Source organism: Oryx dammah, unplaced genomic scaffold (assembly GCF_014754425.2).
Source record: "Oryx dammah isolate SB20612 unplaced genomic scaffold, SCBI_Odam_1.1 HiC_scaffold_9, whole genome shotgun sequence".
NCBI lineage: Eukaryota > Metazoa > Chordata > Mammalia > Artiodactyla > Bovidae > Oryx > Oryx dammah.
The window spans coordinates 12,497,403-12,514,850 of NW_024070193.1; the positions used below are offsets into that span (position 1 = coordinate 12,497,403).

The following is a 17,448-nucleotide window of genomic DNA, read 5'->3' on the forward strand; positions in this document are numbered from 1 at the left end:
GAAAAGATTCAGAATGCTTTAAGAGCGTTCAGGAGAAAACCTAGACTACCTTCAGGTAAAAAGGAAGGATGGTCATCACTCCAGCCTTGAAACCTCTTCGTCTCCTTCAGTCATCACAGTGCTCTCACTGACACCAGGGGTTATTTCACACTTTGCAGCTCCCTCAAATTGCTGTACTCTACTGTGAGAAGACGTCCCTATCTACTACATTTTTGTTTTTACCTTAAACAAATAAGATGGTAATGGCTCTTCCTCCTCTTTCACTTTGGCCAAGATCTCTTGCCACTCAGCTTCATTTTTCAGATGTCTGATGGCTTTAGTTAAAACAAGACAGGATGCTTTAAGTGATGTGAGAACTTACAAATTTTATAACTGCTCTGAAAGCATTCACATAAACAAAAAAGTCACTTTCCCCTGGGAAAAGGGAGGGGTTCAAGCCCACTTATACCATCTTTACTCAGAGAACTCCTACTTAAACTTCAGTACCTTGTGTCCTCTGTTCAGAACCTGGGTAGTAGTTGAGTAAAAACACCTATCATGAGACCATAAGGATCACTCTAGTCCATAAAATAATACAACATCCAAACTGTGGTATATAATAATGAATGTGAGTGATTTCAACATTAACTCCTATTTTAATATATTTTTTTAAAGTGTTTTATTTTTTTAAACTGGAATATCTTTTAATCAGTAATCTGCTTTGAACTCAAGACCTGTCCTACTCCTATACCTATCTGAATGCTACTTAGAGAACTTTTCTTACTTTTTTTTTTCCTCTAAGAACTTTTCTTAGAGAACTTTTGTTAAGGAGTCAGTATAACTTAGGGCAGAACTCAGTAAGAGCTGGGGCAAAAGGTATATCAGTATGTGTGGCAAATTACTAAGGCAACAAAGCTCCCCCCTCCAAAAAAAAGGGCATTTACATATTCCATATACATTTGCAATATTTCTATTAGGCAAATCAACAAAGGCTTTTGTAATATGCAGAATAATGTATTTTTCAGTCTCATTGATATTAATAAACAATAATGCCCAATATTAAAAGAAAAATGTATTGCTCCTCACCTGATGGGGGTTGAAGCTCGTACCCTTGTTGAGCAGCCCAACCAACATGATGAAGAAACGGATCCAAGTAATACAACCAATGTTCAACATTATCAGAACCCTCAAGTCCTTCATAACGCAGCTTCAGCCTTCCCCCAATGTTGTCTACCACAGTAACAATCCAAGTACTTAAAGAGTCTTGGAAAGCTTGACATTCCAGCCTGGAACCTGGAGCAATGAGATCTAAAGGATTCCTCCCATTACGGAGCTACAGGTAAAAAAGCAAAATGATTTTATGAGAGGTAACATAATATTTTCAAAAGTCAAGTTTTAAATGAACTCAAACTAGCTTTTATATTTTTATCCATTCAAAGCCAGGGACACTGAACCGTCTAATATTAGACAAGTTTGTATAGTATTATTTCTGGTGATGTGAAAATATCTACCTTAAAGAAAATTTACTATAAAGCAATAGAACTATTCTAAAAGATTTCTATCTCTAGGACTATGCTACACAGTTTCATCTAGAAAGAATTTTTAAAATATCATCATTACTTAGTCTTTGTAAAAGCCAAGTATGATCATCATTAAAAAAAAAAATCAAACATGACAAAAGTCAAAATCGCCCACAACCCACCTCCAGGAAAGAACACAATAAATGCTTTGGCAAACACCTCTGAGAATAGGTTTTTTACACCCAAGTCAACATCCATCCATGTCTTATCTTTTTCTCTCTCTTGTATTTTTTGAAAACTATATATTGTTTTTCAGTGTGTTTGTGGCACTTAATATTTTATAGCTATCTTTCTATTACAGCACTACAAATCTTCCTCATCCTTTTAATCTGCTTTATTGATATTCTCTATTACACTTGGGCAGTAGTTTATCCACTTACATACTGATGGGATTTCAGTTATTTCTGATGTTTTACTCATTTCACAACAATGCTGTTACGAATAACAGAGTAAGCGTTTTGAATACACTCAAGGAAAAGAAAAGTTTAATTCTCATTCTTTAGATATACTATTAAAAATTAGAAAAAAGAAATAAAAAAGGTTTATTTCAATATCATCATTTAATCATTTCTTAATGTTCAAACAATTTTTTTCCTCATAAGAACTATTCTATGATAATTACATATTTATATATGTGCAAAAGAACACATGAATAAAGGCACACATTCACAACTAAAGATAAAAATGGCTGAATCAAAGTCATTATAGAGCAGATTAATTCATTTGTTCATATGTTACTGAGTGATGAGCCAGACCCTGACTAAACATAATTAAATGTGTTAGAGTACAGGCACACCTCTGAGATATTGCAGGTTCAGTTCCAGACTACAGCAATAAAGTAAATACAGAAATAAAGTGACCCATACTAATTTTTTGGTGTATATAAAAATTAAGTTTGTACTACAGTTAGTCTATTAAAAGTATGCAACAGCATTATGTCTAAAAAAACAATGCACAAACTTTAATTTAAAAATACAGAACAAAAAAATTAATATAATAGTTACATCAAAGATCACTGATCAGAGATCATACAAATATAATAATAATGAAAAAGTTTGAAGCATTGTGAGAATTACCAAAATGTAATACAGAAACACAAAGTAAGCAAACACTGCTGGAAAAACAGTGCCAACAGACTTGCTCAAAGGAGGGCTACCACAGAGCTTCAATTTGTAAAAACTGCAATATCTGTAAAGCACAGTAAAGTGAAGCACAATAAATCGAGGTATGCATGTATAAAGTATAAAGATCACCTAGAAACAAATTTAACAATCAAGCCTAAAGGGGGAATTGTGAATGGAACACAGAATCATATATAAGAGTTAAAACTATAAAACATTCAGAATATAGGGGCACACTTTTATGACCTTGAGTTAAGCAAAGCCTTCTTAGATTAAGACAAAAAAAGAAAAAAAAAAAAAAAAGAGAGAAAAAGAAAAAAAAAGATAAATTGGACTACACTGAAATAAACTTTTGTTCTACAAACAATATCAAGAAAGTGAAAAAACAATCTACAAAGATGGATAAAATAGTTTAAAAATCATATATCTTGATCTAGACTTGTAATTTGAATTTATAAGGAACCTTTACAAGCCAATAATAAAAAGATAAATAGCCGAATTTTAAAATGAGCAGATGTTTCTCCAAAAAAGAAGTACATAGAAAGATTTTCAATATTACTAGTCATTAGGGAAATGCAACTCAAAGTGAGAAGCCACTTCACACACAATAGGACAACTATAGCCAAAAACAGAACGACAGGTGTTGGTAAGGATGTAAAGACATTGGGAGCCTTCATAAACCGCATTTCACATATGCTACAAACAATGTTGCCGGTATAACAGAAAGAGACAAAATGTAAATCAGAAACATCATAACCAATAAGTTCATTTCACAAAAATAAGAAATCTATATTCACCAAAAAGCCCAAAAGCTACACTTTAAAAAACCGCTAAAAGCAGGTAGGTAGTGGTCCAGGGTCTTCTGGGAAAAAGCAAAGGGGTCTCTCAAGTCACCTGGTGTGGGAGTTACACATGTCCACACTGAAAGAGTCAACCCTGGCTCAGTTCCAAGTGAGAGCTCAAAAAGGCCACATTTCCAAGCTGCATGAAAGAACCAGGAAAACTATAGAGTTTTATGTGTTTGCAACTAATTGAAAAACATTCTAGGCTCTGAGCAAGCCACCAGTTTACAATCTCTGAGGGTAGGTTTACACCCCTTAAGACCTATCCCTGGGTCTGTAGTAGTAACGCTGATCTGACTCAGAGTGATAAATGAGCAAGCCATTTTAAGATTCCCTGAACAGGAAGATTAGAAGTTTTCCATCCTGATTCTGGAAGCAATAATACTCACGCCCTCTAGCAGCGGAACAGGAGGACTACATGCTCCCGTCAGGGTCTGCCGTAGAAACTCATCCCAGTCAGACACTTTATCTCTGATGCCTAGATGATGGAATCATACTGTCAGCCACAAAACACAAAGAAAGTAAACCACACAGAATACAGAAAAACTAAGTCTGTGAAAATGGTTTAGAGGTGCATTTATCATTTTAATATGTAAGAGCCCAACATATTGATTCTTTGAGAGCTTAGAAATAATACTCCTGTAGGTAAGAGTTACTTCCTGGTTAGTTCAATAAGTTGTATCCAAAAAAAAAAAAAAGAGAACGGGCCCAACTCACTGTAAGTATAATGTTATCCAAAAATGAGCTACTTTATTTTTTTATTGTGGAAATTTTCAAACATACCGAAAAGTAGAGAAAATAATATAATGAATCCCCGTGTACAGTAGTTTCAACAACTGCCTTTTATCCTTGTTCCCTTCATCCTGTTCCCTTCTTTCCCCACAGGTAACTTTCCCCACAGGGACATACATTTAAATTACTGTATTTGAAAATCACTGAAATAGTTTTTCTATTTTGGGTAGTTAATTCACAAGCTCCAAATACAGATTTCTTTATTTGCTTTTGCATTTTTTAAAACTTTTTTTCACAAGTTATATAGAACACTCACATGGTTCAAAATTCTAATCTACAAAGTAAGTTACATTCAGAAAATCTGGCTTTTATCTTTGTCCCCTTCATCCTACGCCCTCCTTTTTTAAATGGTGTGTTCCTTACTGATATTCAACCGTTGTTCAATTAAAAAAATTATTCCTTCATTTTTAAAAAATGAAATTCACACACACATGCATACATCTTCCTCCTCCCTCATTCAATACGAATTTTTCTTTATTCATGTAACAAAGTATCTGGAGTGCACTCCTTTGATGTATGTAGATAGCCTGTTTCTTTTAATGACTGTACCTTCTGTCACTATAAAGCAGTCTTTGGAAAGGTGATATATATTGTCACACACACACAACAGAATGTTACTAAGTTATAACAAAGAATGAAATAATGCCATCTGTAGTAACATGGATGGACCAAGAGATTATCATACTAAGTGACATAAGTCAAAGACAAATATCATATGATATCACTTTTACATGGAATCTAAAAAATTTATACAAATGAACTTATTTACAAAACAGAAACAGACTCACAGACATAGAAAATAAACTTACAGTTATCAAAGGGGAGGGAGAGGGATAAATTAGGAGTTTGAGATTAACAGATACACATTAGCACATACAAAACGGAGAAACGATGAGGATCCACTGTATAGCACAGTGAACTATGTTCAATATCTTGCAATAACCTATATGGAAAAGAACCTAAAAAGAATTTATATAATATGTATATGTATAACTGAATCACTCTGCTGAAACCAACACAACATTGTAAATCAACTATACTTCAATTTAAAAAGTAACAATAAAATACCCTTCTTTGTCTCTTACAGTGCTTTCTGATCTGAATTCCACCTTTGTCAGATACCAAGACTGAGACTCCTGCTTTCTTTTCTATTTGCACCTGGTCTATGTATCTTTGTCCATCCTTTTCTGTTTATTCTTTCAGAATATCTCCATTTACGTATGTTTCCTGTAATAGCACAGAAGTGGGTTTTACTTTGTGAGCCAACCTGAATTGTTTACTTTTAATAGAAGAGCAAGCCCATTAATTTATATATAATTTATTTATAAACATAATTTATTTACATTATCAAAGATATGGCCTCAATGCTGACTTATTGTTTAATATTACATAAATTACCTGTACGGATGTATAGTCTTTCACTATGTGATATATTTTATTTAAATATATACTTTTTCTTTTTAAAATCTATCTTTTGGCACTTAGAAAAGTTTGTGGTTCTTTTTTCCTTCTGGTTATCTTTATACTAATATCTTTATGTAACAATTCTAGTCCTCTCTAATTTTAGACTATTTTCTATTTCTTTTTTTTAACAAACAACATCAAAAGTTAGCAATAACCTCCTTTATTCTCCTCTCTTTCAGCATTTCATTTCACGTAACAGCCTTTTACTGCCAGTTCACACACGAAAGGTAATCAGTTAAATTATTAGGCAATAACCCTGTTTTAAAAGGGGGAGGGAGGATGAATAAGCTTATACCACTATTTACCTGTTCTCTACACTGTGGTCCCATATTTTTTCAGCTATACTGTATTTATGGTGTCAGAGCATGTATCATTACACAGTGTATTGTCTCTCTTATAACCATCATTTAGCTTTAAGTTCTACAGCCATATATACATTTCAGTTCAGTTCAGTCACTCAGTCGAGTCCAACTCTTTGCGACCCCATGAATCGCAGCACGCCAGACCTCCCTGTCCATCACCAACTCCCGGAGTTCACTCAAACTCATGTCCATCAAGTCAGTGATGCCATCCAGCCATCTCATCCTCTGTCATCCCCTTTTCCTACTGCTCCCAATCCCTCCGAGCATCAGAGTCTTTTCCAATTAGTCAACTCTTCACATGAGGTGGCCAAAGTATTGGAGTTTCAGCTTTAGCTTTAGTCCTTCCAATTAACATCCAGGACTGATCTCCTTTAGAATGGACTGGTTGGATTTCCTTGCAGTCCAAGGGACTCTCAAGAGTCATTTAGGGTTTCACTAACCATTGTCACACTAACATTTCTTCATTTGTTTCATTTTCTGCGGCTCATTCTCTAGTGGATTTCTTTGGAAGGGCTCATGGGAACAATATTCCCTGGGTCTCTACATATTCCTAACAGTTCACATGTGGCCTTTACACCTGGAGCTCAGTTTGGCTAAACATAAAATCTTGGCCTTGTATATTCTTTTACTGAACTTCTTAAATATGTTACCCTGTCATCTTTTGTCATAAAACATGTTGTCAATCAGTCTGGTGACAATCTTGTTTTCTTAACTTTTTAAGAAACTTAAGTGTTTTTTGCCTAAATGATCAAGGGATCCATTTCTGCTTTACAGTTTAATACACAACTTGATGTAGCTGTTCTCATTTGATTTCTCCATGTACATAATGAAACCTTTCAATATGTATTTTTAAATCCTATTTGATTTCCATAAAGTTTTATTAAATTGTAGTTTACAGTATTTTATTATTTCATTGCTTTGGTTCTTATCTTCAGGGACGTCTATTTTTGCCAACCTATGTTATTTTTTCCAAGTCCTTTTTATTTCTTTTAATTAAAATTTTTTCTTCTTTTTACTCTTCTCTTTCTGTTCAATTACTCATGCTTGAGTCACTCCTGTTTTCATCTTAGTCTTCATTTCAACTATTTTTAAACTTTTAGTTCTTGTCTAACTTCTATTTTTTTTCCAAATCTTCCTTTTCTCCAGTCAGTTCATTTTCTAATTTTTATAAATTTTATTTACGGTTTTTCTCACTGCTCTATCATAGTTACTATTTTCTTTTATCTTGTTTTGAAATGTTTTTGTCTGACACAGTGTTCACCTCTTTTGTGATTATGTTTCTCTGGAAGGATTTTATTCTTCCTTTTTGCCTTTTTAAAAAAATTATAATAACTTGACCTTGTATGAGACTTGACAGAAATCATTTCCTGTTGTTTATGTTTAAATGAGGTGAATTTTGCTATACTCTTGAGATAGTGGGCCAGGTAACTTCATGTCTCCAGAACTTTTTCTCACATTGTTTTTTCACAGAATGTTAATGATCAGCTAGAAGCCCACCAAAAGCCCAGGACTCTAAACACTCAGATCTTCATTTGTAAATATCATCCTTCAAAATACAAAAAGAAAAAGAAAAAAAAAACAAAACACCAGGGCTTCCTAGAGAAATGGCTGATTTCAGGGGTGAGGCAGGGAAAAGTTTCGTGAACAAGAAACTACTCAAAGAATAATGGGAACATAGCAAGGAATACATCTGCCAGTTTGAAGAGGTGTTCACTAGCCAAATCTAGGACAGTGTGATCATCAAAATAAATAATGACAGCAAGGATTGAATCCCCTGAATAAGACTCATGAGTGTATACTGACATATATACATAAATACAGATGCATACACAAATGCAGGTGTGTAACAGGAGAAAAGGGAAAGCCCTTTCTGTAGTAGAAAGCCAATTATGAAATGTAGAAGGAATTAGAAAAAACCATTTGCTAAGCATTAGAGTAATAACTGTTTCAGATAAAAATTACCAATGGATGCCAAAAATAGTGGGTGATGTTTGAAGACTAATGAGATATTTACCTAATTTCAAGGTATCTTCCCACAAGATACTAATTAAAAACAGTAAAAGTAATTTTACAGTGGAAAAATTTGGAATATACCAACTTAAGTGATGAAAGTTAATATCACAAGTTAGTTACCAGACAAATTAACAGCATGTTGTTTCCTAACATGATGCACCAGAAGGATACAGCATTACTTCTGCATTTTTTCCTACCAAATGTCCACAGTCTGAATGTAAGTAAACATCCGACAAACCTAAATTGTGAGACATGCTAAAAAATAATCGGCCTATAGTTCTCAAAAATGTCAACATCAAGGAAGACAAAGAAAGGTTAAGGAAACTAAAAAGATGACAGCCAAATATACTGAAATCTTGGACAAGGAAAAGACGGGGAATAATGAACGTTTTGGATCTAAGACATAATGAACATTAGTGGGAAACCTGGCCCGTAACTTTCAAAGATGTCAGAGTCATGGAAGACTTTGGAACAAAAGACTAAGAAACTGTCCCAGATTAAAGGAATCTTTAGGAGACATGATAAATGAATGTAACAAATGACCTGGGATTTTCTTCTACTATAGAAACGTTTTACTATAAAAACATTATTGATAAAAACAGAACAAGCTCTATAGATTAAATAATAGTATTATATCAAAGCTAATTTCCTGATTTTATTATTTTACTGTGTTCATCAATGTCCATTTTTAGAGGTATATTCTCATGTTAAGAGTAAAAAGAAAAAAAATAAATAAGGCATTGTGTCTACAACTGACTCTCAATGGTTCATTAAAAAGATACATGTGCGCGCACACACATGCGTGCGTGCGTGTGTGTGTGTGTGTGTGTGTGAGAGAGAGAGAGATAGAGAGAGACAAAGACAGAGAGGGAGGAAAGGAGGCTAAAGTAAATGTGGTACAATGCCAACACTTGGGGAAAGCTGACAATAAGGCCCCAAGAATTTTCTGTATTTTTGTAAATCTGAAATATTTCTGTAAATCTAAAATTATCAATATAACAAAATTAGCAGCTGGCAGAACAGCATCTAAGGTCTGGAATTTTCTCAAGGCGTCTCTCTCCTTTCTCCATGTTTATGTGGCTCTTCTCTTTCTTTGCCCTATTGTCTCTGTCCTGCTTAATCTGGATTCTACTCCCAGTAGGGCTCTTTCCTGGAAGCGAGCTTCAGCTGGTGTATTTTAAGAGCTCACAGGTCCCAGACTGTCTGTAGGTAATAGGAGGGAGGACAGTAAAATCAGGAAGAGAAACAACCTGGCCCAATGTACTCGAAGACAGCCAGACCTACAAGTTAAACTCAGGGAGCCTCACACACCCACAGGATGATAAACAACTGATGCTCCCTATGAATGTCATAAAAGATTGAGGCTTATAAGGAGCACAGAAAATAATTTTTTAAATGGAAATGTATATTATTCCTTATAAATATTCTCATTCACAATACTAACCCAAAGAAGTTAGGAAGACTAATGTGCTTAGGAGATGTGAAAACCTTAAGACTGTGGACAGCCTAAATTTTCCTACATCAATACCACATCACATCTTGATATGACATATCGCCATTACCTTCTGGGGCTTCAAGGGTCTTTTTATTCTGTTCACACCACCCAATGGGATAGAGGTCGGCCTTCCTGATGTCGCACCAGAAGTCTGCTCTGCGATCCTCCCCGTAGCCATCGTAGCGGAGGAGGAGCAGCTGCTCACAGGTGGTGATGATGGTGGCAACCCAGTAGGTTTCCGGATCAGTTTTCACAGCCACCTCCAGTTTCATCCCAGGAGCAAATCCATTCTGCAAACGTGTGTCCACCTGAACATGGAAATGTTATTAACCACCAGAAAAGCATCTAATGAGTACTTCTTTGGTCAACATTATTTAAGGCTTACCACTCTAAAGCAGTAAATGCAATAAGACCTTCTCAAGGGAAATCTGAGAAATTTCAGTTCTAACTCACAGGAGTGATCCAAACAAAACAGGGACTAGCAATGCTGTTCTGTTCGATTGACCCTGAAGGAGCTTTAAGAGAACTCAGTATTCCACGGAAGCTGTCTGTCATGATTATAGAATGTGCTTTCTATTAAATATACAGACCACTGAATGTTCACCATTTTAACAACCTCCAACACATTAAGATTTCAACAGTGATTTCTTAATCATTCAAAAGAAAATTTAGGAAGCTAGAAAAAGTAAAGGACAAACAGAAGTTATATCGATAATAAATATGTATAATATGTGCCATACAGAGGAAGCCATATTTCCCAGTTTCCCTAAAACAGTCTGTGTTTACACTGGTTATCTTTGAATAATAACTAATAATGCCTCCTATTTCTCTCAAAAGTGCCCTAATTTAAATGACAAATTATATAGTCACAAACATTGCAGTCTGCAATTCTGAAAATCCTGTACATATGTACCAAATAATGAGAGCCAGGTTTCTTACTGTGGGATAAAGAAGTGAATAAACCAAAATGCATAAATTCAAGCTAATCACGAGAAAAACCAAAGCCTAACTAAGAAACCTAAAACATTTAAGTTGGTGAAAAAGTAATTGCGGTTTTGGACCAATGAATTTTAAATCATTATAACTAGGTTCAAACATATCTTTATTAATCAAAATAGGAATCACTACAATCAACACATTTTTGCCAATGAGAAATAAGTTTGCTTATTCCTGCAGCACAAAAATCCATGCTGTGGGATTCAACAAACTCTTGGAAAGCATTTTCTGCCTCCTGCTGGTTGTGGAAGCATTTCCCCTGCAAAAAGTTGTCAAGATGTTTCAAGAAGTGGTAGTTGGTTGGCAAGAGGTTAGGTGAATATGGCAGACGAGGTAAAATCTTCGTAGCCCCATGCTGGCTGTGCGATGTGTGGTCAGGTGCTGCTGTGGAGGAGAACTGGGCCCATTCTGTTGACCAACACCAGTTGCAAGCATTGCAGTTTCCAGTGCAGTTCAGTTCAGCTGCTCAGTCGTGTTCGACTCTTATGAGTCTTCAGTGCATCTCATAGAGTGGCTGAGCATACGTCTCAGATGTAATGGTTTTGCCAGGATTCAGAAAGCTGTAATGATCAGAAGGCAGCAGTTCACCAAACAGTGACCATCACCTTTCCTGGGTGCAAGTTTGGCTTTGGGAAGTGCTTTGGAGCTTCTCCTCAGTCCAGTCACTGAGCTGGTCATCACCGGTTGTTGTATAAAATCCATTTTTCATCGCACATCACAATCCAATCAAGAAGTGATTCACTATTGCACAGAATAAGAGAAGATGACACTTCAAAATGACAGTATTTTGATTTGTGGCCATCTCACAAGGTACCCACTTACCAAGCCTTTTCACCTTTCCAATTTGCTTCAAATGCCAAACGAATATAGAATGGTCGACACTGAAGTCTTTGGCAATTTCTCGTGTAGTTTTAAGAGCATGAGCTTTGATGATCCTCTCATTGGTTACTGTCAACTTCCGATGGCTAGTCACTGAGAAGTGCAGTGGCTTAAAGCTCCTCATCTTTAAGGCTCTCACCTCCTTTGCAAAACTTCTTGAATCACTACTGCAATATACATTCGTTAGCAGTTTCTGGGCCACATGTGTTGTTGATGTTGTGAGTTGTCTCCGCTGCTTTATGACCCATTTTGAAATCGAATAAGAAAACTGCTCAAATCTGCCTTTCATCTAACATCATTTCCCTAGTTTAAAATAAATATAAAATAAAGAGCAAATAATAAGTCACTAGCAAAAAAATATAAAGTGAGAAATGTGTATTAAAATGATGTATAACATAACCACATTTATAAAAGAACATATTCTGATATCAAACAGCAAAGTTCAACAATGCAAGACCACAATTATTTTTGTACCAACCTAATAACTGGTATATGATTTGCACTTCAAAAGTATCCACACCATGAAAGATGGAGAGAATGAGGAACTGTCATGCATTGGAGGAGCCCATGGAAACACAACAGTTAAATACAATGTGGCCATCATAACCACTGGGAAGTGAGGGGGCTTCTGCAAAGGAGAAATCAGAAAGGGAAAGTATACATCCTGTGCAAAACTTCCTTTTTATTCTAATCACTAACCTGCTGTATTCCTGAAAGGTAATCACTATCCTAAATTATAACACTACAGTTTAACACTGTGTTTCAGCACGATGTGGGCAAAATTATGCAGTATGAATACTTTTCTTGCCCAACACGGCTTATGAGATTCATTTGTGCTGTTGCACATAACAGTACTTGATCTCTTCTCACTCCTGTATAATGTTCCATTATACACATATGTCATAATTTATCCATTCTAATTCTTCTAGGAGAAGGCACTCTGGATAGTTCACAGTTTTAGAAGACTACTAGTAACACTGTCATGATTATAAGAATAGATTCGTATGTCACTTGATGCATACCTACATGAGTTCTTAAAAAGACACAGCCAAGCTGTTTCCCAAAGTGGCTGCACCAATGTACTCTCCCAATAGCATATAAGACATCTTCTTGCTCCAACATTCTAGCCAATATTACTGTATTTTCAGCTTTTTTCATTTTAACCATCTTGAAGCATGTATTATATTATCTTGCTGTGATTTTAATTTATATTATTATTAATAGAGTTGAGAATGTTTATATTTTATTAGCCACTTAGATTTCTTCTTCTGGGGAATGCCTAAATTTTTTGCCAACTTTTGAGTCAATATTCTAGATATCCGTTTGCTAATTACTTGTATTACAAATATCATTTTCTTGATGGTGTTGTCTGATAAATAGAAGTCATGAATTGCAATATACTCTGATCCATCAATATTTTTCCATTAAAAGGTTAATTAATTTTCTGTATTTTTAAACAAATTCTCCCTATCCCTAGAGGTCATAAGATATATCAATACTACTATATTATTTTCTAGAAGCCTTTCATATTGAGAACTAATATCCACCCTGAGTTAATCTCTATCTGTGGTATTAGGTTGAGGTCAGGTTTTACTTATTTGAATCAGCTTGTCAATTTCTACCTAATTTTTTTTGGTGTTTGAGTTGCAGTAAATCTACAGATTTGTTTGGGAAGAACTGACATCTTTACAACAACGAGTCTTCCATTATATGAACAAGGCATATTCCTTCATTTTCACTTATTTCAATAAAGATTTGTGTCTCTGCAAATATGTTACATTTGACGTTTTTTACGTTATTGTAAATCACATCTTTCAGTTTCCATTTTTGTCTGTTACTAGTATATAGAAATATAATCATTTTTTAATATCTGTCTTGTATTTTAAAATCTTGCAAAAATTACTCATTAATTCTAATAATATAGTTGTACATTATTTTATACATTATTCATCTGCAAATAATGATTTTTTACCCCTTCCTTCTCAATTTTTAAACATTTTAATTGTTTTTCTTACTTTATTGTATTGGTTAGATCCTCCAATACAATTATTAAATAGGAATCATGTTAACCAGCATAATTTTTGTCTTCTTCCATAATAAAAAGAAATATGAATCATATTACTATTAATAGTTTTCTGTAGATTTTGTATATATACACGTCATTAAATTAAGGACATTCGCATGTATAGATTGCTAAGAATTTTATCATAAGTGGATATGAAATTTTATCAATAATTTTCTTCATATATTGCGATAATAGTCAAAATTTTCTCCTTTACTCTACTGCTATGGTGAATTATGCTGGTTTATTTTCAAATGTTAAGCCATCCCGCATTCCTGGAAAAAATCAACTTGTTATTAATATATTATCCTTTTTAAATATAGCTACATTCAGTTTGGTATAAAAAGTTTACTTTGTATGAAGGTATTTTTGCATCAGTCATTATGAGTGACACATCTCTGTGATTTTCTCTTCTTGAATTATTAGGTTTGGTATCAAGGTTGTGCTGATCTCTAAAAAAACGGTACCCTACAATTAATATAGGATCGAATGACCAGACAGAAAGGAAACAGAAGACTTAAACAAGATTACAAATTAACGAGACCTAAAAGACATAAAGAGAACACTACTCAGCAACAGGAAAATACACATTCCTCTCAAATGAACATGGAACATTCTCCAGGACTGACCATAATATTAGGAGAAAAATAAAAATCATACAAAGTACCTTTTCTGATCACAATGGAATAAAACTTGAACTCAATAACACAAGGAAAACTAAAAAATTCACAAATATGTGGATATTAAACACACTGTTAGCCAACAGATCAAAAAAGAAATCACAAAGGAAATTATAAAATTCTTTGAGACAAGTTATAACAAAAATTGGGCTTCCCTGGTGGCTCAGATGGTAAAGAATCTGCCTGCAATATGGGAGAGAAGAAAGCAGCATCGCAAAGTACATCCAAAGCGTTCTGTTCTTCTTAACAAGACTAACCCTCAAGAAAAACTATTTTACTAGGTCCTAACCAACTACAGTGAACAGAAACCTTACTGATCCAAGGTAAGGAAAATACCCAACTCCAGCCCCCTTTAGCGTCCAAAATAGGGGAAAGAATACGCACAACTTAGGCTCACTAAAACACTACGACCAAATAAATCACAGGACTAGAGAATGTTTTTGCTCCCCTCATACCTTACCACCACATCAAGAGGGCTCCTGTACAAAAGGTGAGGCAAAATAAATGACAGCAAAGTACCTTTTAAGCCTCTCACACCTATAGCTAAAACAAACAGTAAAATCAGCCTTTTATCTGGATAAACAGAAAACAATGAAAACTCATTTCTTTTTTTTTACTCAGTACATTATTAACATATCCAGCTTTCAACAAAAACTTACAGAGCTACTGAAAGATAAAAAACACAGTTTGAAGAGACAGAGCAGATATTAGAACCAAGCTCAGATATGGCAGAGATGTACCATATCAGGAATTTAAAACTGATTCATATGATAAGGTCTCTGAATGAAAAAAGATCAAATGAAAAAAGATTTTCATTTTTTCTAAATGAAAAAGATCAGACAGTCAAGCAATACAGTCACCACTTACATGTTTAAAAGACCCGTAGGGAACTGCTGTGGACCCTGTCTCTTCCAGATAGTCTTCCCAGCTTAACTCCACTTCTTCCACTCCAGATCCAGCATCTGGAATTAAAACAAAACAACACAGAACAGGCAAGACCCAATTAAAGAAAACTCAAGATATAAAAATATAAATCAGTAAACCTAACTTACAACTTACTTCACAAGTTAATTTACTTTACACCCAAGATAACTAAGTGTTCTTTTTAAATAGCAGTTTCCCTTAATGCACTGATTCGGGCTCCCCTGGGGGTTCAGATGGTAAAGAATCTGCCTGCAATGTGGGAGACCAGGGTTTGATCCCCGGGTTGGGAAGATCCCCTGGGGAAGGGAATGGCTACCCACTCCGGTATTCTTGTCTGGAGAATTCCAGGGACAGAGGAACCAGGTGGACTACAGTCCATGGGATCTTAAAGAGTCGGACATGACTGGGCGGCTAACACTTTCAGTTCCACTTAATGCACTGATTATCAATGAATCTCAACACCATAGAGTGTGACATACTATCTCCTGCTGGGATCCATTTGGGATTCGCCTAAATGGATCCTATAAAGCTGGCAAGAGTGTAACTATTATAATCACTTTGGACCGTAAGTTGGTATCTAATTGCCAAGTATTTGAGATCTTTAATAGGCATTTCAAACTTAAATTTTCAATCTCTTCTTCCTTAGTGTCCTCAAATTGAGTAAAAGATACCACTGGCTGATATTTTGGCTCAACCCCAAAACTGTGGAGTTATTCTTACTTTTTTCTCTTTCACATCTTACATTTAATCCATCAGAAAATTCTGTAGGTACTATCTTTAAAAATATCCCAAATCTAATCACTTCCCACCATTTCTACTGCTCTAAGTGCAAGGTCTAACAACAATACCTTTCACCTTTTAATCACACAATAAAACCTAAAATCTCTGGGAGATACAAAAGCCCTATATGATCTGACTCCTAGCTCCTGACCTTGCCACTGCATCCCCAGCCAGCCTCGTGCTTGCTCACTGCACTCGAAGAACACTGAGGTTGGTTTGTTTTTTGCTTTCTAACCATGTTCTCTCCTCAAAGCCTCTACATTAGTTATTACCTCAGCTTAGGCTCATTTCCCTGTGTCATTCACAGCTTTACTTCATTCAATCTCTACTCAAAAACCTCTTCAGAAAGACCTTCCACCAACCAGAAAGGCCTCCCATCAGTGTACATCTAAAGTACAAGCCCCCAGCCTCTGCTTTCATTATCTTCAAGGCATTCATTCCTACCTCAAAGTATACCTTATGTCTTTTTATCTTACCCGCTTGACAACAAACTCTATGAAGGCAGGAACATTGTTTTGGAAAATACTCTTATTTCTGTCATAGCAGAGACTCAACACATTTTTGTTGAGGGAGCAAAGATTCAAACATTTCATTGTAACCCAATAATCCCAACTCACATAAGCTGCTTAAAAGCAGGGTTTATTCACTGATGTATCCCCACTGCCCAAAATGATGCCTAACACTACCAGGCCTACGATAAACAGCTGCTGAATGAGTACACCCTTGGGGAGTCTATGCTTCACACAAACACAAGGCGGCAAGCAAACGCAGGGACGCTCACCACAGCACTGTTTCTAAGAGCAAGACAGAAGCAATCAGTAGGAGAACAGACAAATTATGGCAATCCTACAATGGAGCACTACTATATAACAGCTGAAATGAATGAACGGATTGACATATAAATCTCAAAAAAAAAAATCACATCAAGTTAAAAAAAAAAAGCAGGTGAAGAATAAAAAGTACAAGATATAATTTAAGCCTCAAAACAAAACTCTGTAATATAATGATTATAAATACATGCATTTTAATAACCTTTGGGATGGAGGGAAGCAAAGGTTAGAAGAAAAGTAAAAGAGACTTAAGCTATATTATGTTTTATTAATTAAAAAAAATGGAACACATGAAAACGTGTTCAACATCATTCAGTTCAGTTCAGTTGCTCAGTCGTGTCTGACTCTTTGCGACCCCATGAACCGCAGCACACCAGGCTTCCCTGTTCATCACCAACTCCCAGAGTCCACCCAAACCCATGTCCATTGAGTCAGTGATGCCATCCAACCATCTCATCCTCTGTCGTCCTCTTCTCCTCCTGCCCTCAATCTTTCCCAGCATCAGCGTCTTTTCAAATGAGTCAGCTCTTCACATCAGGTGGCCAAAGTATTAAAGTTTCAGCTTCAACATCAGTCCTACCAATGAACACCCAGGACTGATCTTCAACATCATTAAAGGCAAATCAAAACCACAAAGAGGCACCACTTC

At 35.4% G+C, this 17,448-nt stretch overlaps 1 protein-coding gene across 6 annotated transcripts in view; it reads right to left on the reverse strand.

Annotated features, from left to right (window-relative positions):
* SFMBT1 (Scm like with four mbt domains 1) overlaps nucleotides 1–17,448 on the reverse strand; it is a 114,190-nt gene that overhangs the window by 24,498 nt on the left and 72,244 nt on the right. For 4 of the 6 annotated variants that reach the window (XM_040247184.1, XM_040247183.1, XM_040247186.1 and 1 more), the window contains 5 exons: nucleotides 15,133–15,227; nucleotides 9,716–9,956; nucleotides 3,912–4,000; nucleotides 1,066–1,312; nucleotides 223–314 (listed from right to left, as the gene is read on the reverse strand). In XM_040247184.1, coding sequence (XP_040103118.1) covers nucleotides 223–314; nucleotides 1,066–1,312; nucleotides 3,912–4,000; nucleotides 9,716–9,956; nucleotides 15,133–15,227 — 764 coding nt within the window. Of the gene's footprint in view, nucleotides 1–222; nucleotides 315–1,065; nucleotides 1,313–3,911; nucleotides 4,001–9,715; nucleotides 9,957–13,538; nucleotides 15,077–15,132; nucleotides 15,228–17,448 lie in introns of those variants that run through there. The other 2 variants (XM_040247187.1, XM_040247188.1) reach the window with 2 other exon arrangements.